General features: G+C 40.5%; 1 protein-coding gene across 7 annotated transcripts in view; it reads left to right on the top strand.

Annotated features, from left to right (window-relative positions):
* Nucleotides 1–21,924, top strand: part of SOX5 (SRY-box transcription factor 5) — a gene marked incomplete at both ends in the record, with an annotated part of 299,845 nt that extends 277,921 nt beyond the window's left edge. For all 7 annotated transcript variants that reach the window (XM_080364054.1, XM_080364052.1, XM_080364051.1 and 4 more), the window contains 4 exons: nt 10,569–10,681; nt 11,573–11,742; nt 18,082–18,298; nt 21,621–21,924. In XM_080364054.1, the coding sequence (XP_080220180.1) occupies nt 10,569–10,681; nt 11,573–11,742; nt 18,082–18,298; nt 21,621–21,924 (804 nt within the window). The remainder of the gene's footprint in view (nt 1–10,568; nt 10,682–11,572; nt 11,743–18,081; nt 18,299–21,620) is intronic.
* Nucleotides 21,925–22,940: the final 1,016 nt, after the last annotated feature.

The raw sequence follows: 22,940 nt of genomic DNA, 5'->3' as shown, positions 1-22,940 counted from the left end.
AAATGACAGTGACCAATGTTGACTTAATGTGGATGTTTAATAATGAAAAAAGTGTGTCAGTTCCAGCGTTAGTTACAAATGGCAGTAAGTATATCGGGTGGCAGCCCTGTAATAATTTTACATCCATCATTCCTTCCTGATGCCTCGCTGGCTGCCTGATGGATGGGGATGGCGGAGTTAACTCTTACGAAACTGCTGTGATCTGCTGAGCTAAAATGAATTCTGCCCCTGCTTTCCCCTCAGGGAGGAGGGGGATATTAAGAATCTCAAACCCGCAGATCCTGCTGTCTTTGCGAAATAAAACAGTGGAACTCACTTTACTAAAGGCATAGGGAGGAGCTGGTTTAACACATGGGATTTAAATTTCTCTTGCAGTAGAGAATTTTACTTCAACAACATTTTTTTTCCTTCCTCTAATGGTTAAATTTTAACCAGAAAGTCAAGAAAAACCTGGAAGAGTGAAGGGCAGGGAGAAGAGAAGGGGTTGGTAAAATAGACTCTGACCCCATGCTTGCTGCAGACACTGATTGTCCATGGGTCAGGCTAGAGCAGTAAGTTGTAATGATTGAAACTGGGAAGAACAGGACCTGGCAGAAGCCAGGCTTCCCCGACAGGAAAAACCCACTGGAAATACGTCCATTGGTGCAGTACTAACATCATAAACCAAATCACTTTATGTGAGTTGAAACCTGCCCATTTTCATAATCTCTGTAGTATTTTACTGGAAAAATACTTTAGCTTTCCCAGTGACTAGCAGAGGCTGTATTACCCGCAGACATTACATACACACACACTTATCCCTGCAAGTTCAGCAGACCACTAAAATATATGTCCTGTAATTTGTAGCCCAGTCTATTCCTCACTGACCTGTAAAACACCAGGAAAGGTGATCAGTGTAATATTTTTGTTCTCTTTTTGCAGTGTGAGCAGAGATCCTTCTGTTTGGAATAATTATTATACAATGTGGGGACCAGGGAGTATCTTGCAGACAATGGACAATTACAGTCCCACAACACGAAAGTTAACATAATATGCTAACAACTGGGTGTCCACTGCTGATTACCCTTTTCCCCTTCCCCTCTTCATAATTTTGTCTTACTGAGGTTCTTTGTCAGCAGAAATTCTTGTATGCAGGTTTCAGTCCTCTTTGTTAATGCTATCAGCACAGAGCAGACCGTTTTCAAAAAGTATGACACGAAGGCGAGCAGGTATTATGTTGTCACCCATCCATCACCCTGTATGTCAGTCCAGTCAGCAGGCTCAACAGGATCATTCATGTTCAAGCAGTCCTTTACTCAACAGGGCTACTGTATCCATTGTCATTTCTCCTCAAACTTTCCTCAAATGTAATTAAAAACACATGTCAAGTTTGCAGACTGCGAAGATTAAAATTGTTTTTGCCCAACACTGGTAACTAAGCATTAAATATTTTGATTTGCTTCAGCTGAAAGTTTATTCCTTTTTACTTTTCCTCCACACCCCATCCATTTATTTTTTTGCCATTTGCTTTGTGGAATTTGTGTATATTTATATTTACAGCCTCTGCATTTAATGTCCACATGCCTTATTTACTTCCCCTCCTCCCTTTCAGTAAAACCTGCCTTTGGTTTTGCTGCTTTTGTCACGGTGCCACTACTGTCAGTTGGCAAGTGCCTGCGCAGGGGAGGAAGACATTCTGCAATGGGGATTTTTTTTATTCCCCTAAGGATTTTGGTTCTTTATTTTTAAAATGCCCTTCTTTTTTTCTTTTTTTTTTTTTTTCCCATATTGACCATAATCTATTAAATACCCAGATAGGTTTTTCAAAGAAAAATTAAGTGTGTACATGTGCATGTGTCTTTAGTGCATTGTTAGGGCAGAGGTGCATGGGCAGTGTTAGCTATTTATAATAGAAAATGAAAAATACAGAAGGAGGGACAAATTCTGCCCATGGATATGTGCAGGAAACTCCTATTGAAGTCAAGGAGAAAAGCAGACAAAGAAGCAAGGAAAGAAACCCAGATCCTTGCAGTTGTTGAAGTTGGAATGGGAACTTAAGTCTTCGTTCGCTCTGAAAGGCAGAGATTGGAACCATTCACAGGCTAGTGTAGATCAGGGAGGACTGCAGCTGTTTATACCTTAGTGGAAATTTTATTAAGCCCAATAAAGATGGATGCACTTCCTACTGAAAAAAACCCATACAATTGATTTGGAGTTCTTGTTAGGTCTTTTGAACTTTTTGAGTCTTTAAGTTCTAAGCTGTGCCCTACAGCCACAAGAGCTTATTACTTCCTGAGATGTTATTATTATTTTTATGTAATCACGTGCCTCCAATAGCTGGGGCTTTCAGCACAGTGATGGGCATCAGTGTCAGTGCAATACATCTCTTCAGTGTAGTAGAGGCTGAGCCTCATTCTTCTGTGAAGTGTGTCCACTTATTCTCCTGGGGGTTCAAACTGTGCTGTTCTGCCTGTCTTGGTGTGCAGGTGTTTGCTTAGCTGGGTGACAAACAGCCACTAGTGTGTTTGAGGGTGCTGAACTACTAAATGTTTTGGTGCTGATGCTGGGGAGTAGACAAGCTAAGCCTTACTTCATGCCTGGGAAAATGTGGTGAATTCTTTCTCAGGAGATAGCCTAGATAGCACATCAGCTTCTTCATGTTAGGGCTGGAAGAAAAGGTACAGCAGCTTTCATCATTTTAATACCTTCTCAGCAAAAATGGAAAAGAATGGGTGATACATCTGTAATGTTGCTGTGCAGTTGAGTCACCCATTGTTTAATAAACAATTGTCAGGAAAGCAGAGACTGTGTTCTTACTTTGTCTTTACTTGCATCTAGACTCTATTTCCCAGGATATCCTGCGTGGATTGTGATTTTCATCATCATTCACTTTTGGTGTGCCACCTCTCTCCCCCAATTAACCCTTCCTTTGCTCACTGATCAGCTGTAGCAGCTCTTTCTGAGTCACTGTGAAATCCTTCATTACAATTTACCTGGCAGATTTCATCCAGACATCTCAAAACTCTTCACAACAGTGGGAAAATGTCATGACCTCCATCCTACTTAGTTGGGGAAACTAAGGTGTAGCAACTGAACAATTCATGCAAAGTCACAGAGCATGTCAGCCCAGCAACCAGTCTAGATGAGAAACTGGGTCATGTAACTCTTAACCTATTTGCAATCAGCGGATTACAGCTGGATCTGCTTGAGGTCGATGCCTGTGCCCACGCTGTAAAAACTTTTCTAGGAAGGGAGCAGTGTCTCATAATTCTTTGCTTTTTGCTTTTGCTTTCCTTTTTATTTCTTCTTTAAATGGCTTGGGCCAGCCCTACCTGCATTTTTATTTACAAATCCTAGCTTGCACTATCTCTCAGAGCTCCTAACCAAGGAGGACCTCAGTGTCCTCATTTCTTCTGGAATTGCTACTTCCCATGAGTTTGTTTCCAAGTCGAATAATATATTTTACTGAGGAAGTCATTCTATCTGAAATAAATAATTAAAACAAATTTCAAAGGATCCGATCCCTGCCAGGTAATTGAGGATTTTCCTTTTTTTTATTTTAGTGGACTCTGTCTTGCCTTCAGTGCTTTGAAAGGAGAGCCCTTAGAAACCCCAGACTTATGTCCACAGCATAAGGCAAAGCATGTGACACTACAGTTTTCAGCAATTCCCCCAGCGACTGGGTATCTGTTCCTGAAAGGAGAGTTGTTACATGTCTGGGCCTACTTGATCCATCTGATTTTTTCCGTATGACGCCTCGTAGGATTCCTCTCTACTGGGTCCATATAATACTTCATATAGATTACAACTCAGATGCAATGATTTCTGGGTGGTGTTGAACCAATCTGGACTTGAATATATACTGTAAACCAAAAGATATGTTTCCTTTACCAAGTGATGTAGCCCCAATTAAGACTGAAGGAAATAATCCTGAAAGAAGTACCATAAAATCTGGAAGATCCACAAATTAAGAATGTTATTTTGTTTTCTTGCTTCTAATACTGCTTTTAGGTTCTGTGGGTGGATTGTTCTGTGGAAAAGGGAGATCTCAGATAAGCAAGACTGAAAGAGCTGAGGGGGTGGTAGATGCATTGTTTCTTCGTACTCAACTTTGATGCAATAACAACAACAACAAGAATCTCCCAAATGACAAATTACCGTGACATTATAAATAATCTTTCATCTTCTTTGGTGGTCCACAGAGTTTATATAATTGGAAGGCTAAAACCCTTCTTTGTTGTTCCTTCCCTTTTCATTAGTAATGTAGAAGACTATAAAATTGTGCAGCCAGAAGGGATTTAACAATTACTGAGTCAACATTTGAAAGTCTCACTCTATTTTATTATTTTATGCATGTGCTTTTTATGAGTTTTACAGCCCTGCAAGCGTTACTTAACCAAGGTCCATTGTAATGGCAGATCTGTAGCTGCTCTTATTTTGATTTTATTTTGCTTCCTCTTGTAACATGTGCTATCAGCGAGAGTCACAATTCCACACTCACTGAAAAAATTATAAGCTTGAGATTATAAGGTTTAGATAAGATTCAGGAGCGCTAGTTTACTAAGGAACCTTTAGCAAATCACATAATATTTGACTCAGTTTCCCATCTGGTAAACAGAGTTAATAATACTGCCTTTGTGAAATTTTGTGGCTAAACTCGCCGACTGCTGCAAAACACTTGGGCAATGTGATCTGTTACACAGAAAACCCAAAATCTAAATAGAAGATCCCTCCAAAAAGAGCTGGAAATTCTCCTACAGCAGTTGTAGGTGTAACAGGATCTGGACAGTAACACGGTTTGGACTGGGACATAGAGGGTGTGCACAGAACCTATTTTGAAGTTCCATGGCATTAATATGCAGGAGTAGAGCCTCGTCTGCAAATAATTCATCATGCGCAAACCTCTGGGCGCACCTCTCACTGCTGCCAGTGGTTCCTCTAAGTTCTTTCAGCTCTCTGTAATGCCTACCTACCTCATGTTTTCCACATTTTGAAAGACTGTGGATGCAGAATTTATAACACAAGCTATTCTGATGTTTATTATTGCAAGAGGCAAAGGAATTGCACAGAAAGATTACTTTTACGAAGCCTTCACTCATGTCAGATGTAGGATAAGACTCTTCACCTTTTTGGAGAGTTAAGAAAAATATCATAATGTTGAACAGATAACAACTCGTACCAGCAGTGTGTCTGATAATTAAAGATGTTTTTCTGTCATAAACAGAAGTGAACTTTCATTGCAGGATCATAGTCTAGCAGCTAACCTGCTTAGATTTGGTGCATATTGACCAACATATGTGTTGTAATGGTTGATATTTACTGGGGCTTGCTGAGAGATGACTTCCTCAGCATCACAAACCACACTAGATGCTGTCACAGGCCCTGCTTAACAATCTAAGATAAAAACTAGCTTATCAAAACTCAGGCTATGTGAAAATACCACCTTTAGGGTTTAGATGTGGGATTTTTTCCCAGAAAGCAGGATGGTAAATAGCTGGACAAACTGCACTTGGAGAGAGAGGGACAAAATGAGACACTAAAAAGGACAATAACAGGCAACCATCTGTTTCTTTTCACATATTGACACTGAAGGGAACAAAGGCAGAAGGCACTCTGTCCATCACTATTTTCGTAATTCTTAGGTACAAGAATTGATGAACGAGTTTCTCCTTGCAGTCCATCTGTAACTGTGTTTGGCTCTCTCTAGCTACTCTACACTTATTTTTTTTGCATGGCCTTTCAGTTCCCTTGGAATAAGAAAAGCAGGAATGTGAAGAGATATACCTGAACACTCCTCTGGTGTTCTGCACTGGTTGTATCTCTGCAGGCATCAGTCGGAGAGGAAAAATACTCACATCAGGGGAAATGGGAGTAAGGTTAGGGGAGTAGAAGAGTGACGACTGGACTGCCTCAGTAAAACCGCTAACCTTGAATTATGCAATCGGAAAAACAGCTCTTGCCAAAATACAATTCTAACGGAGTTCAGAGTGCTGTCAGTGTTTGCCAGATACCCCAGCCAAAAGGATGTCTCGAAGAGGGGGAGGAGGGATCGGTTGACATATGCCCAGCATTCACAGGATTCTGGAAGAACTGCGGAGTCCTCCAGGAGCGGGGGTGTGCGCCTGGTCTCAGGTGCACCCTGAGCGTTGGCACCACGATCCAGCACAAGGCAAGAGCAGCGAGGTCAGAGGCCAGTAGGCAAATATGTCAGAATGTCTTTATTTCTCAAACCTTCCAAGGTTTGGCTTCACGTTTGTATAGTAGTGGGAGGAGTTCTGGCAGACATTATCAGGCTGTTCTACATATGTTTTGACTCTTCTTGTTTTATGTTTCTTCTATGAAAGAAACTGCAACCAAGTTCTTGTCATTTTTAGATCAATGTTTTGTTAAACTATGACAGCTATCCATGACGGAGAGCCAAGGAACTTTTGCAGCTGACCACAAAACTGAGTCTGACTTGCGGTGCTTAGTCATTTTTTATGTATTTTTTTTCTACATGACACATTCCATGTGTGTATGTGTTTTTCATTGTTCTTTTAAATATAATTAGAACATTGGTAGGAGCTGTAGTGCAAATCAGTCTTCTCCAGCAGATTACTTTCTTTGATTAATAAAGCTATAGAAACGTCTCATCACGTTGTGGCTATTGATGAAACCTCTCTGGTTATACTTTGAACAATTGTGCTATTGTGGGATTGATTGCGCTCTACAATATCATCTTCTCCGGTTTGCCCATTACAATTTTAAATGATGCAGACAACAGAGCTCTCAGTGCCACAACAGAGAGTCTCTCCTACAATCCAATAGAAATTACTATTAGAATAGTTTTTCCCAACCTCTGCCAAAGTTCTTCATAGAGGAAAAGGATTTGGGGGCCTGATCCAAAATTCAGAAATTTCGAAGAAAAAGAGTCACTTCATCATCAGCCAGAGATCGCTGTGTTTCTTCTTCTACAAGAGCAGAAGCGTTCCTTACCATTTGTTTTCATGGCTTCGTGCAGTGTGATTTTTAGCAGGTCTTAGAAGCAACTCTTTGCACCGCTTCCCTGGGTCTGGACCAGCCTTGCCTGTTGGTTCTCGGCTGCAGTTGATGCCACTCTGCATTGCTCATAGGTTGAATAGCATTTTACACCTTTGGAGTGTGAGGCAAGTCTGAAATGAGGGCATTATCACTCTGGTTGTTTTCTTGTAGCTTTAAAAACCTGTAAGTATGTACAATTTCATCAGCTGAACTTTACATTTCTTTCTGTGCCCAGCAAGACAATTAGATGTAGATCCTGATACAATGATAAAATAAGTTTAAGGCTCAGTCATGCATAGTGTGCAGCGATGTACCAGTGCCCCTGAACTCTAGTGCTGTATCATAACTGCTTTGTTAAAAGTGTGTTGCTGAACCCAACATGCACATACTCCACTTACTATCACTTATAAACCACAGCTTGCTGCTGTTTACACAGCTAATCCAACACAGCGGAGTGGTGGTGGTTTTAAGAATGTGTAATTTACTATTGAATTAAGTTAATGATGATAAATAGATCTTCTTTTTCTATAAACTTGAAACCACTGTGGATCTCTTGTCTGAAGTTCCTAAGTAGGTTGTGTGAGAGGAGGCTGGGCTAGTAATGTCGGCAGGTTGCCAGTTTATTTGAGGAAGAAAATAGTTTTTTGTTTTGTTTCTTCGAAGCTTCCATAAATACTTTCTTCATCAACTGAAAGACTCTGTAGGAAAGGTAAGAGATCCAACAAAAAAGCAGTAAGTCATCAACTGGAGGCTTTCAAGCAAAAGAATACAGGAATGCTGCTTAGCCCCTTTCAAATATTTTGTAATTGTAAAAGCATTTCTGTACATCAAGATTGGAGAAGATTCGCTGCCGTGCATTTAACGGGAAGAGCGTGGGACAGGAAATCAGAATGTTCCTTATGTATAGTCAGGCTTTTGCATCCTGCCAGGGTGTCACTGATCTCTTTCTGCTCTCCTAATGCTGTTGCAAGAGGCTTAGGAAAGAGCAGGCCTTAGGCTTACTCTTGCCTGAGTACTTTTTAAACTCAAACATTTCTAAACATTGACACAGAGAAGTACAACCGGCTGTTTTGACATCTGCTGCTTCAAGAGCAATAGCGTGCAGAAGTTCTTTTTAACTGCCACCTTATCATTGCTGACTCAGTTATTAATTGATACATTGCCATTGTGTATTTTTAAGTAGCGGGGAGTAAATCGTCACCATGTTAGAATGGGGTCTGCCTGCTCACCCATGTTTCAGCTCTCTGGAGAGCCACCTTCAAGCACTGGGCCACTCTGGCATCCCTCCACAGCCCCTCTTCGTCATCTCGCTTCGTCTCCTGTGACTGTACCTCAAAACGCAAAACTTTGCCCAAGATGGATAGCGGCAGAGCATCTGTAGTCTTGTTGAGTCGAGCTCTGATAAACGAGCCGTACCCAGTGTGTACCTCGCAGGCAGCGTGCCCAAGTGTTCACTGACCTTAAGACTCAATCAGATCATGTCGGCAGAGCGCGGTTCTCAATGTAACTGCCTCTGACTTCAGCAGCTGCGTTTACTGCATAAAGAAAAAGCTGTTAAGCCTGTGCCCTTTGCACTCTCAGCTCTGTTTCTCTAAGAGGTTTATACATGATTCAAGAAAAGTCTGCAACAGAATAACTCTCCTCCCCCATAATATACCCAACAAGAGGAGATGATATTTTATATTTTTAGGTTGGTGGCAGCATTTTTAAATTATTTCTGACATAAAATTTTTTGAACTCTGTCATTATGAAGTTGACAGTAAATACCTTTTTTTTTTTTTTTTTGAGGAAAAAACATTGACTTGCATTGTATGTCTGAGATCCATTTGGAAGAGATACAAAGTCAACTTATTGCTGACCTTTGACCTTCTGTCTGCTGACAGGCTGCTTTGGAAATGAGAGCTGAGTTAAAACCGATAGATCAAAGAGTTTGGTAAAGCTAAATGCCTGAATAGTTCAGGTGCTTATTCAAAGCTTCTCCAAGCTTTCTGGATCTCCTGTGCCTGGAGGTGTTGCAGAAACCCTTTTGCTTGTGATAGGCTGGCTCTGCTGCATGAGATTTTCTTGCAAAAACCAAGCGGATAACTCATCTTGCACAATTTTGGTGGTTATGTGTCTGGTTATAGACTGAGGACTAGGAGTGAGAAAGGGATCCACAATAAAAGGGAATGTGAGGAGAAGGCAAGTTAACCTCGTGTTCCCTAAACTATGCGAGCGTACGAAGTTGAGCAGATTAGCCTCCTTTCTCACTCTCTCAAGAAAATCTTTGTGAAATGAATTACCTGAATTTGAACTGTACTTTGAATTGCAGATGCAGGGACATCACATTGCAAGAAGCATTTCTGTATTTGTATTGTTCTCTTTTCCGTTTTCTTCTATAATGCAATTCAGTGACATTATTAGGCTACATGGAATAGTTGTAAAGTCTCCAGTTGCCATGTGAAATCTGAAAGTTTTTTTAGTTTGTTGATCTTTTGCAGTCATCAGGAGTAGAATAGAGGAACAAAACAGCACTCTCTCTTTCAGGAAGAAGCTCAAAAGAATTTTTTCAACTGGAGCCACTTTATTATCATGCCATATCATGTCATTTTCTTAGCTTTGCAAAAGGCACAGTGCCTAACATTTTGAAATGTCAGTATTGCTTTCCTGAAAGATTTATTTTTAAACATATGATTGTCAGGAAGATAGAATGTTTATGAATAAAATTCACTGGGAAAACAGAAACAGTTGGAAAATGGAACACCTTTGTATTTGTAAAGTCAAACAATTCGGGGGCAAGCAAGGTGTTTTGAAGAGAACATTGGAATTAATGGCTCTGGCACGTTGTTCTGGCAATGTCTTTAGACACCGCTGCAAGCCTGACAGATTAATTGGCAGCACGCACTAGCCTGTTGCAGTCCAGGGTTCACAGATAGTTCTGACTAGATGAATGACGGACAGGATGTTAGTGGGGCTGGGCAAAACAGTCCAGACAGGAACACAAACTACTGCCCAAATATCGTGCTTAATTCAGGCTGACTCTTCCCCAAGGCCTGAATAAGGTTGAACTACAGGGTTGTTTTTTGGTTTGTTGCGTTTTGTTTTTTTTTCTCCCAATGGGCTGCTTCCTAAAATACTGCCTTAAAGAAAAAAAAAAAAGGCAAAGCCACTCATGTCCTTGCACTTTGATTGCAAGCTGGAAATAGAGCAAAACAATAAATACATTGCAAAAGAGCATGTATCATCTAAACTTCCAGTCCAGCTTTGCAGTCCCAGGGACATAGAGACTTGAAGTATTCTTCAGATGTGCAGCCAATTTTGTCATGCCTAACTAAACCAATCTTTTCAACACTATGAAGTTTGCTCATCACTAGCTAGCAAGCGTGTTCTAAAAACCACTTGGTAGAGTCTGCAACCATATCCCTTCCAGAAAAAATATTGTTACGTACTCTTAAATACTTGGCTCAGTAAACTGTTGTGAATGAATTGTTTTCCAGCTTCCCTATCAACCTTCTAAATTACCTATGAACTTTAGAGTTACAATGCATAATTATTTGCCTGATCCAAATCTCATCGTCTTGCCCATACAGGACAAAACAACACTGGAGACCCTGACTCAGCAACTGGCAGTAAAACAGAGTGAAGACGGGAAGTTTAGCCACGCAATAATGGATTTCAACATGAGTGGAGATTCTGACGGTCAGTACGGCTTACCCTTAATTCCAGGTTTGTGTGTACATGTCAGTGGCATCTGGAGGAGAATCCCAGTGCTTTGGAGGCCTGTGAGGAATGAGGGCGGTTAGCAATAAGTGGCTACGAAAGAAGGTGGGAAAAAATGAGTCATCCTGTGATGTTTTAAGTCTGGAGGTGATTTTTAGCCTTCTGTCCAGTGCACTTCTCAAGGCTGGACCAAGAATATATTTCTGATGGTAAAAGGGAATAAAGGGGGAAAATAGATGTGGGATAAATGACATCACACAGTAAGTCCATAGACCTGACCATCCACAGACAAGGCATGCTCTGCACCTGTAGGAACTTTCTTGGTTTGATGAAGCAAGCGTACCATTCATTTCTTTCTCTGCTGTTGCTTATGTTGTTATGGAGGGGTCAGCACAAGACCAGGCAGATATGTAAATGTTCACTTGCTAGTCAGAGACTAGCTTAAGAGGAAATGCCTGATGTTGCCATATATCACTCCCTACCCATCACAAAAAGGTAGGAGATAGGTAACACAATGTGACCAGCATTCTGTAAGCAAGAAAGGAAGTAAAAAGAAAATCTAGCATTGATAAGTGTTGATTTTCTGTTGTTAAGTAGTAAAAGATGTTTTAGAAAAGCTATTCAGTGCTTTTTGTTGAAAAAAACAATTGAAACTCTTCATTAAGTCTATACTATGTGATACTAAATCAGTAGGATAACTATAAACTAGACAATATACAATATGTGGTATTTCCTACTGCCTCAGCTAAAAAGAACACAATTAACGTATTGTGAACACTGACTCATTGAATGTTCAGCACCTGACATAGGTTACTGATGGCAGAGGAAGCTGCATAACGAAACACAAGCTGGGAATGTTTTTCTTTTTAGGAAGCGCAGGAGTTTCAGAGTCTCGAATTTATCGGGAATCCAGAGGACGTGGTAGCAATGAGCCCCATATCAAGCGCCCAATGAATGCATTCATGGTGTGGGCTAAAGATGAACGGAGGAAGATCCTTCAAGCCTTTCCTGACATGCACAACTCGAATATCAGCAAGATACTAGGTAAGAATGATACAGAGCACTGTCCTTTCAGTAGCAGAGCTCAAAGAACTTTTGACTGAATGGAGCTGAGCACCGTACACAACAGAATGACCATGTCTAGATCATCTATTTTGCTATTTAATGACTGCATCAAGGACAACAGCAATAAGAGCTTCCACCATACTGCCCAGTCGTATAAATTAACCATAACCTGAAATGTTCTTGTGTCTTGTAATTACTGAGATTGTGGTGGTTCTGATGCAAAAACATGAACTGAACAGACAAAACCAGTTAATTTCATTAAGCTGTTGAAGAAGCACAAAATGACTGCTATCATTTATTTGCCCACATATTTTGTGTAACTACATTCTATGGGGAAGCACACCACAGTATTTGATTTGTGCCATAGCCCTTCCTGTTCAAACAAATGGCCATAGGGAAAAGATCCTAAAATAGATCGTTTTATTTTATACACTGACAGTTTTAAAAGATTTTTATTATGTTTCTGTTACATTAAATTTCTTTTTAGTACATGATCTCTATCACAAGCTGCTTGTATTCTAAATATTCTGAAAAAGAATGCTGAAACCTAAAAAAGAAACATCAGAACTAATTTCCATATCCTCTTCAAATCCCAAGCGATATTTGTCATGAACATCATCTAGTGAATTTCATGACATAGTCTTCCAACGTTTCACTACTTGCTCAAATTCCCAGGACCATGTTCTGTCCTAAGATATTCCCCTGTGACAGACTGAATGGTGAGGGTGAATAATGAGGATCTCTAGGCCAATTAATTACTCTTCTGCAGGAAAAGCAAACAAACAAACAAAATCTGTGACCAAATCAGAGATGTTGTATAGATGTTGTATATCTGCTGATAAAGACTTCATTACAAGACCTAAATGTTCCACCGACCAGTGGATAGAAGCTTAAGGAAGGAGCACATTAAACTTGGCTGCAGATCTCATTGGTTTTGCAGACAACTGGAGGGATGCAGCGCAGTTGCAATGGCAGCACTAACCGGCTGCAGGGTTGGGAAAGATGTTAAGTTTAAACTGGACAGAGATTTGAAGTTCGGCATGATGAGAATGGTATTATGAAAAGTTAGCAGGGGGCAAGTGGAAATGAGATAAAATTGGTTGGAGAGGCAGAATGCATTGGCTGTGGACCGCAGATGTGATAATATTAACCCATGATTAAAAGGGTGGTACAAGATGATTAGATTAGTTATGGGAACAGGATTAGAAGGCTAAATTGTTTATGTTGATGGTAAAATAACCTTATACTGGTTAAAAGGGATTATACTGGTCAGAGGTGTACAATGTGATTAGACTGAGGACAGGACAGTAATAGTTTTGGTCTGTTTCTAAATTGAGAGTAGACCTGCGTAAACCTGTTTTTAAATAATCAGCTTCAGAAATCTACAAGATCATTCTGAATGGCCCTTTTCATATAGAAAGTACAAAGAGACCTTGATGTTTTCCCTCTTAACTGATTGTTTTGGATAACAACCTCCGACAGCACGCTGCTAATTCATTCTGCTTAAAACAGGCGCTTGAGCCGGGCTGACATTTTACGCAGTCTCTGGGGATCCTGGTTGACATTTTAAAGGGCTTCTAAGCATTTTATAATACCCTAAAATCTGGTTTTAATAAGCCATTCTGCTGAAATTGTTAACATAAGGAATCACCTTTTACTATTTGGCGCTAGATCAGGCAGATATGGGGACATCTTTTTCTGATTAGATATACAGTAGTTGGAGTAAAATGTGCAAATTCATTACAGATCCTGTTGAGGTGACAGACAGTGTAGCTGACTCCAAACTCTTTCTGTTTTGCTGCCAGATATGGGGAAAAGGAAGGTCTGAAGCAGTAGGAGATGATGTTTCTATTTCTTTCCAGCATCACATTTTATTTTTTTATTCCACCTATACAATGGAGAGGGATGTCCTGACATCTTCTTTCTTGACAGAAGTGTGACAAAGGTCTTCCCTCAATTGCAAAAGGCCAGTCTTTTGAAGTCAGCAGGGAGCTCTCTGTTAACTGGTGTAGGGTGAGCAACTAGAGGCTTACAGTTCAACCAGGTATTAGGGTCTCTTCGTTAGAAAGGCACAATTTTTCCTTACCATTTTTTTAGCAGCACTGTTAACACATTGAGGTCAGAGAGCTTGTTGTCGTGAGGAGTAGCTTAGATAGAGTTGTCACCGATCAAGGACCATTTTTATAGTAAAATGAGAGGAGATGCCCTTCCCAGCACTAGAATTCTCTAGGGATTATGTTTGACACTGTGGTATTATGTTTTGAGCATAAAAATTAGATACATGGATTTGTCACTAAATTCATCTGTGCATACGTTTGTCATCCATCTGTTCATTGCAACTTAAACTTGTGGATAATTATTTTTTTTTAGTAAATTGTTAAAAAAGTGCTAAAATGGGTCTGCTGGACCCTATCAATTTAATAATGCATTGTTTAGATATTTTTGTAAATATTTTAATTAATTTCACTGAGAAATCTACATAGAAATATTAGGGAGGGATGATGTTAGATAGTACCTTCAGAAGTTCTCTCACGTACGTGTATGTGTGTGAATACATACCTGTACACATACCTATACATTATGTAAGTATGCGTGTGTATTTTTTAAACATAAAGTGACCCCGATCCAGATACTGAGGTTAAAAATGTTAGTCTAATGGACTAAAAGATAGGCAATATTATGAACAGCTGAAAAATCTTGTCAGAGAAACTCGGCCTAAAATCAACAGTAAGCCCACCTAGGGCATGCACGTGTGTGCCCAAGCACAAGTGCCAGGACACACATGTGGGCATCTCTTTTCTGCCCTGGGCTCAAATATTAATATCTAGCCCTCTACTGCCATCTTCACAGTCATTGTATGGGCACAGCTTTAACTGCCCTGGCTCACTTTAGGGGTAGGAGCCGTGTTTGGTGCTGCAAAGTCTTAGCATTTCCTCATTTATTTTCTAAATGCTTCAACCACCAGATCAGGAAGGATTGTGCGAGAGTCCTGCTTGTCGTTAGTATTCATCCAGGGAAGGGAACGGGTTCTCGTTTTCATAGTCAAGGAGAAAAGCCCTGTACACAGATGGTGAGCAGAAAGCTCACTCCACTGGAGAGTATGATTCTTCCCCAAAAAAAGAAAGATTTTTCAGAATTCTTTGGTCACACTTTCCTTGGGCTTGGGACTATGCTTAGGTACACATTCCTGCCTGTGTGTGCTTATAGAGAATCTAAAACAATGGCAGATTACAATATAGTTCGTCCAAACACAAGGTATTTTAAAGCAGGTTTAGTATTTTGATTGACGATACTCATTTATAGCTTAGCTTGCCTGGGGGTGCAACTTCAGAGATCAGAGTCATATATTCTTCAAACTTTCAAAATCTCAGATTAAGACCAATTAGAGAGTTGATTGTATTTTCTATATTACTAAAAAATACAGGAAGATGATAAAATGTATAAAACAAGGGTTTATCATCAGAAAATGTGCCCTTCTTAAAAAATTTATTTTGACAGCATTGTTTGTTTAATTATTTATGATACTTCAAAACATACTAGTAAATTGTATTTAGTATATTTTGTAAAATCAGTAAAGTCATAGTAAGAGGAGGTATCAGTGCAGAAGGCAGCTATTAAAAATTTGCTAGGAAGAGGGTAAGACTGCCAGGATTTTTGTTGTATTGAGTTTGTAGCTTAGGAAAGGAAAACATAACGAATGACATTTATGTATAAATATTGTATGTGTAACTGTATGTACAAATATTATGCATCAAGATTTCAGTTTTTATGGCCCTGATCCTGCAAAGACTTTTGTGTTTCCCTTACTTCACCCACTATTTACAGCTCTTTTCACATGAGGGGGCAGGAATCTGCCTGCCCAGATCTGACTGTAGGATTGCAGCAAGTGAGCTAGTACAGTGAAAGAGGAATTGTGCTGGGATATAACATTTTCATTGCAATTTCACAACACCTGATTTTAATTTCTACCTTTCTGTCTGTCCACCTGTCTCAGAATATATCCAGGTTCCTACACTGCATGTTCCCTCATAGCACGTAAAGCAAATGTCAAGATTTGCTTAAAGTTTGTGAGATTTTCAGCTTTGTTATTCATAAATAAAACTGATTCATCAGCAGGAAATGAGGCAGGGGCTGTTTTTCAAAGCCACTGGGATAACAGCATGTCTGTGATTGTTAGACTCTAGAATTGGACTAACTTTCATGATTTTCTTCATATTATAAAACGTCAGTGTGTCTACGAGCTAGAATCTGAGAGCAGACCTGCATCTGGGCATCTTCCAGCTCATACGCTTTACCCTGAATTCTTAACATTGTTCAACACAAGCCCTATCTATGTTTCCATCTTATTAGTAGGTGTTCAGTGTTTTGGCAGCCTCCACATGTTTATCACTGTGTCATTCAGCCCAAAATCTAGGGGGTACTGTGCATGGAAAGTTGGTGTCACTTTTTCTAGCCACTCTCTTTGCCAGAAAAAGCTTGGAATAATTTCTCTGCAGCAGACAAAGCTGCTGAGCAGGATTCTGGCCGCAGAGGTTTGCTGCCCTGCATAACACAGAGCCCTGGCCACAGGTGTCCAGACACAGCTACTACCTCTGTGTGACATATTAAGTGCCATGCAGGAGTTTTAGAAACTATCTAGTCACACTAAATGGTGTTGCGCCTGAGTTAAAGTCATTAAACTTCTTCCCATTCCAACAGTAGCTGCAGGATGTCTGCATGTTACATGTTGCAAACATCATGAAAAACTATGGTTTTGACTCCAAGGTAATGTTTTCTAAGAAAGGGAAGTTCATTGCTCCTCATCAGAACAAAGACGTCTCATTACTTACAGAGCAGTTATCTCCAGGTGTAAGGTCAGGCTGAACCAGGCTATTAGCCCTTCACTCCAGAAGCCCAGGCTGCAGCTTGGAATAAAGATTCAAAGAACACTGGGGAAAATGGTGTCAATAATTAGAGAGGGCCTTTCTAGAAGGAATCAAACGGTGTTCTTTCCTGGGAAGCGATAACCACACTCTCTATATTGCAAGTCTTGGGGGCACAGTGAGCTAACACTGGCCTGAGTAATAGCGTGAGCTAAGTACAGTATGAGTAACCATAAAAAAATGAAGAACAAGAGGAAGTCAAGTATGACATGTGAGATTATGAACCCATTAAATTGAGAAACTATTCAAACTTATTTTTCCAATGGGAAAATTGTCTATTTTCCAATAAACTTTTCCTTCTAGGCCATATGTTTCACAGCTTGGACCGTTCCTGTTGTTTGAAATATATCTTACCCTGAAGCACTTCTGTAGTTCATGGAAAAATAAAATAGGATAACTGATTCAAGAAATTTTACTTTCTGCTCTCATATTATGTCGTTTAAGAAATATTGATTTATAAATTTCAGGAAGTATTTAAAAACAATTTTGAAGGCTTTATTATTTCCCTCACTCAAATATCCACACTAACATAGACCAAGTGTCAGAAACAAGGCTCCAGCAATCATGCCATAATGCATCTCTGTGGAGAGGTGTGCCAGTGTCCCAGCGCCCTTCTCGTCATGACACATACTAAATTCTTTTAAGTTGGAGCTGGCAGTGTTCACCAGGACTTCGTCTCGGAGTTAAAACCCCACTGAGACATATGGGATAGTTTATAGCTTTTAGAGGCATTGCCTCAGGGTCTTTGCAGGTTCCTGTACCCAGCAGCGTTGCATTTACGATCAGTTCATATTCTGCTTTACGGAAACCCGGCAGCTAGAAAAGATACGTTATTTGTCATGAAAGAATAAGCTGTAGACAGATGTGTATCCAGAGTTTATGCCTTGATCCAGCTGTGGTGGTGGAGCAGAGCAACTAGATCCCAGCACATGGAAGTGCTGCCTCCTCTGGAACAGGAGGTGAAAACAAGCACGTAGCCAGAGGGGAGTGCAGGGGGCTTAGCACAGCAAACGCGGGGAGTCTAAAGGATCTTTATCCAGTCCGCTAAAACACCCCACCTTGATTTCTAAAACAGTGTCAGGGATTGCTCATTATCAGAGTGATGGTTTTACTTCCCACCTGAAAGACACTATAATGTAGATAAGTTTCAGTGAATTCTCAAGTCAAAACTTCTAGTATTATCTCTCTCTGCCTCTTGGCCATACCCAAGAGGTTTACCGATCACATACAAACAAGACCTGACCCCTGTCTAGAAGCTCTGACAGATTGCCAGCCCAAAGCAATATGACCGTAGGTATCTTGTTCTGGGTGACCTACTTGTTTCTCTGCCTTTCAGTGTTTGTGGATGAGTAGAATCTCATTTATCTTTTCTTTTTTTTTTCTTTTTTTGTGACAGGATCTCGCTGGAAAGCTATGACAAACCTAGAGAAGCAGCCATACTATGAGGAACAGGCCCGACTCAGCAAACAGCACCTGGAGAAATACCCAGACTACAAATACAAGCCAAGGCCGAAGCGTACCTGCCTTGTAGATGGCAAAAAATTACGCATTGGCGAGTACAAGGCGATCATGCGCAACAGACGCCAGGAGATGAGGCAGTATTTTAATGTTGGGTATGGGACCTTAAAAACTACCATTCATTATTTATCTGTCTATCTATTTATTTATTTATTTTATTGGGAAGAACATTATATATTGCTAATACAATATGAAACTTATACTTTAAAACAACGTGTTCCAGGGGGAAATTAGGCAGTTAGGGATTATTTTGTTGGCTCTGCTATATACTCATCTTACAGCTTCAGCCAACTGTTTCATTTCCACTCTGATCATGCAACAGAAAAAAAAAGGCTTAAGATTTTCCAATGAAATGTAAGTCTTCTAATAAAGCTTTATAAATATTACTTTATTATAGGACCTTAGAGGGTGTATCTGTATGAATCTATGGTAGTGCCTCTTGATCTGAAAGCCAAAAATACAGGTTTGCATTCAATATGATCTATGGCAATTGGTGTGCAAAAGGACTGCTGCACCTACTGAACTTGAACTGGAATATGGGCTTTGCTCAGTTAATTCTTATCAGTTGTGAAGTCATCTGCATTGTGCATCATGACAGCATTTGTCATACTAGGGAATGTCTTCCAATTCAGTAAGCAAAATCCTTTGTGTTGAGTATAAATTTCAAGAAGACTGGTTCTGGTAAACAGCTAATAGATCAGCTTGATATGATTAGATTAAAATCTGCCTCGAAAACTAGCATGTATTTTCCTTCTGCAGATACTTCTTTCTTTTGGTTACAGCAGATCAAAAGAATCGTCAGTAATCAAATATTCTGCAATATTTCTGTATTCACTCCAGAAAATCAAGAGCTACACAGTGGCCTGAAAAAAAAGCAAATGAGCAACAAGAATGACTCTCAGAAGTAATGGAATCTGTGCTCTGTTTCATCTGAATTTGGAATCGTTTTAGTATTAACTGAATTGCACATCTCTCTAGTTCCTAGCTAGAAGTAACAATAAAGGAGAGAATATCTATCAACTGTTAAGTGTCATCAGACTGTGTTTTAAACAGCTACAGTGTGCATTGTTATAATAAGCTGCTCAGCGGAGAAATTTGAGCTGCTTAACCCTGTGGCGCTGGCAGGTCCAGTGATCCCAGTGGTAAGCACTGAAACAAACACAGGGAAGTCAGCCAACATTTGGCATCAAGAGATTAAAAAAAGAGGAGGGAGCCTTCTGGAAAAAGAATAGGTGGCAACAGAGCCCCTAAAACACCGCTTATCTGGTTAACATGCATGCTTCATCATGGGAAACAAAATTAACCTTGCAACATTCAGCGTGTGATTTAGCTTTCCAAACAAGGCTGACATTGAAATCAAGACATTTCAGGAGATAATTTGCACTGGGGCATTAGAGCAGAGAAGCTGAGGTAAAATCTTTACGGAAGTTACTGGCAAGGTGGCCAGTGTCTGCAGCGGGGTCAGTGTTTGATGCTGGCAGTCACAGCACCACAGTTGCATCCCTGTTTTTTGTTCTCCATCTGCTGCATTACCTGGTACAGGTCATTTAGGGCTAAACTTCTAAATACCAGTCTGGCTCCTGCTTAGGCACCAAAATAAGTGATTGGGTTTTCAAGAGCTGTGGCTGTGCCAGCTGCTGGGGAATGCTGAAAGCCTGTCTGAAGGCATCACAATGAGAAGGGCTGAGCGTTTTTTGCAACTCTTGTTCTTAATTCTTCTGTATCTCAGTGTCCTCATCTATAATGGTGGTAGGGTAAGCTCACCTCACTGGACTGCTGAGAGCCCTGATACATTAGTGTCTGAGGGCAGCTTTGAGATCCTCTGGAGTGGACATCCTAGAGAAGTGGAAAAATACCATTATTAAATAATTTAATATTTGAAAAGCACTCTGAAAAGCAGCATTTAAGTGCAAAGTGTTCTTATTGTTAAATATTAAAAGCAATTTAAGTGTGCTGAATCTTGTTACAGAAATGCTGACTCCAGAAAACAAAAGCCTTCCTATTGAATTTCGAATAAAATGCAAATGAGATCTGCTCCCTCCTTTAAGAGCTATATCTTCAGATGAGACAACTTCTGCTTGTTTCAGAAACACAGACAGTGTGGAAGGAGGCTTCGCTCGAATGGCAGGCAGGAAGTATCTGAAAATGCAGCAAGCGATTCCAAACAAATGTAAAGCTGTTTGGCAGAGGAAAGTCTTTCAGGATCAGTGTACTGTGGAAGGCTTTACTGTACAGCCAGGGCACAGCCAGGCAGGGGAACAGGGGAGGGTTTCATTCTTAATTAAGAATGTTCATCTCAAGAGACTCTGCCCTGTCTCCTGTGGCAAGGCTTTTCAGTGCAGATGGACACACTGCTGATGACATTACAATGTGCAGCATGTACTGAAGAGTATTACTGCAATGGAATTACTTCATGCAGCAAGGAAACAAAAGGAGCATGAATTTTAAACCTCTAGGCTTGTTGGGACCCTGAAGCTTCTCAGGGAAACAAACACTGGTATAACACAGCTAGTGTTCTTGATGCAAAGGGAATTTCTATGGCCCGGAATAATTCTTCTTTCATTACTGCAGACAGGTTTCCGAGGCTTAGATGCCGTATAAAGGCAGCCTGTAGAGGATTTTCTCAAATGCTCATGTTGCTTGCTTGCTTTTTATTTATTTTTAAATAATGCATACTTCCATTTTAAGTCTGCCTTTGCCCAGTTTTATCCACCTGCCTTCAAAGGTTCTGCTTTTCACAAATGCCACTCACTGTGGAAACTATCACCTTCCAGTTGGAGGCCCTTAGTGATCATCCTATAAACCCATGTTTAGAGCCCACTGTTCCTCTCCCTAATAATGGCCAAGTCTCTGAGTGCTCGTGGAGTAAACATTACCTCTTTGGAGAGACCTGCTTTGCTTTCTCCTGATCCACTGGTAGTTTCCTACAGCACCTGCCCGTTCCCGTAAAAACTGCCTCACCCTCACTGCCTCTCTCCTGTTGGCAGTGTGCTGCTTTTATGTCTAATCCTGCTAGCAACTTGGATTATTTAAAGGAAGATTTTTAAAATACATGGTTTTGAAGTTGAACCACAATTGAAATTTTGGCTGGCATCTCCTGGGACACCCAGTTTGCCCAGCAAAGAAGTTTGTGTCACAAGCAAGCAAGCTGAAGCTGTGTAGTTCAGGTACAGCTAGAGGTGTTTACAGAAATTGGGTTTTCTTACCAGTGAAGCTGGTTTGGGCTTGATGTTCATTTCAAGAGCATCAGCTGGTGAGTTTGGAATATTGGTATAAGGGTTGTATTGCACGGGCCATCCAGGAGCTTCCTCTGCATACCCAAGAGCGTATGTTATGGGCTTGCAAAGTGCTGCTATACTTGCCTTTCCTTTACTCCTTCCAGTGTTCAAATGCCATTTTACTTTCTCTCCTCGGCAGGCAACAAGCACAGATTCCCATTGCCACTGCGGGCGTAGTTTACCCAGGAGCCATTGCCATGGCAGGAATGCCTTCCCCACATCTGCCCTCCGAGCACTCGAGCGTGTCCAGCAGCCCGGAGCCCGGGATGCCCGTCATCCAGAGCACTTACGGCATCAAAGGAGAGGAGCCTCATATCAAGGAGGAGATGCAAACCGATGACGTCAATGGAGAAATCTACGATGAATACGATGAGGAAGACGATGACCCTGATGCGGACTATGGCAGTGACAGTGAAAATCACATTGCGGGCCAAGCCAACTGATCAGGGTCCAAATATCCCATGACCTACAGGACTTCAAGGAGAAAAGAAAAAATAAATAAAGCTCCATCTGGTTTATCTTTGCCAGTGGCCAAGCACATTAACTTTCTCATACACTGACTGTTACTTTAACTGTTAGTCTTAACTAGTTGGGACATCAGCTGACTAATAGACATCAGCCTGCATCAGAAGAAAAAAGGCTCAGAAGAAAGGAAACAAAGACAACGACGACAACAACAACAGAATGATATAAGCTATGGGTAAAATAATGCCAGTAATTCAGCTGCTATACCCAAGCACTGAAGTCTTACCCGTCGACCTTTTATTATTATTATTTTTTTTTCAAATAAACTTTATGGCTGTTTGTTCTACAATGTTCTAGAAATTCTCACTCAGGTACACAGTGCCAACAAGTGGCTTGTGAATGTGTTTTGTTGTTTTGTGCTACAGTTTAAAGAGAAATAATTTTTTTTTTTTTTCTTTTTTTTTTGGTAATGCACCTGACAGGAAAGAAAAAAGATAAAATTCCTTTTACCCCTTCTGTCTCCTCCTCCTCCTCCTCCTCCCTGGCAAATCTGGGTCAGAAGTGTGTGCGTGTGTGTGTGCCTGTGTGCGTGGCTGGCAAGGAAGGAAGTGGGGAGTCTGTTTCTGTTAACCCCAACAAGCAATTATTTCCTTTCAAGAGAGGACTTCTCTTCATCAGTTGCACACCATACTGAGTCTTTGAGCAAGTGCCAAATTTGTACTAAAGCGCTGAACTAGTCCAATTTGCTTTTTTTTTTTGGTTGGTCTCTTCTTCTTGTTTTGTTTTCCTTTTGCTTTTCTTTTGCTTCCTGCTCTGTCTTAAGTTAGGACAGTGTCGTATCTTAGACAATCCCTTGAAGAACCTGATATACCAGCAGCTGGTGAGATTAGACATATATTTTTGGTTTTGCTTTTTAAAGGAAACTGTAGGTGCCGTTCTCAGGTGAAAAAAAGAGAGAGAGACATAAATTTAGAGAGAAAATATTTTATGATCT

The sequence above is a fragment of the Nesoenas mayeri genome (genome assembly GCF_963082525.1).
Source record: "Nesoenas mayeri genome assembly, chromosome: 1".
In the NCBI taxonomy this organism is placed as follows: domain Eukaryota; kingdom Metazoa; phylum Chordata; class Aves; order Columbiformes; family Columbidae; genus Nesoenas; species Nesoenas mayeri.
This window is presented reverse-complemented; position numbering and strand designations above follow the sequence as displayed.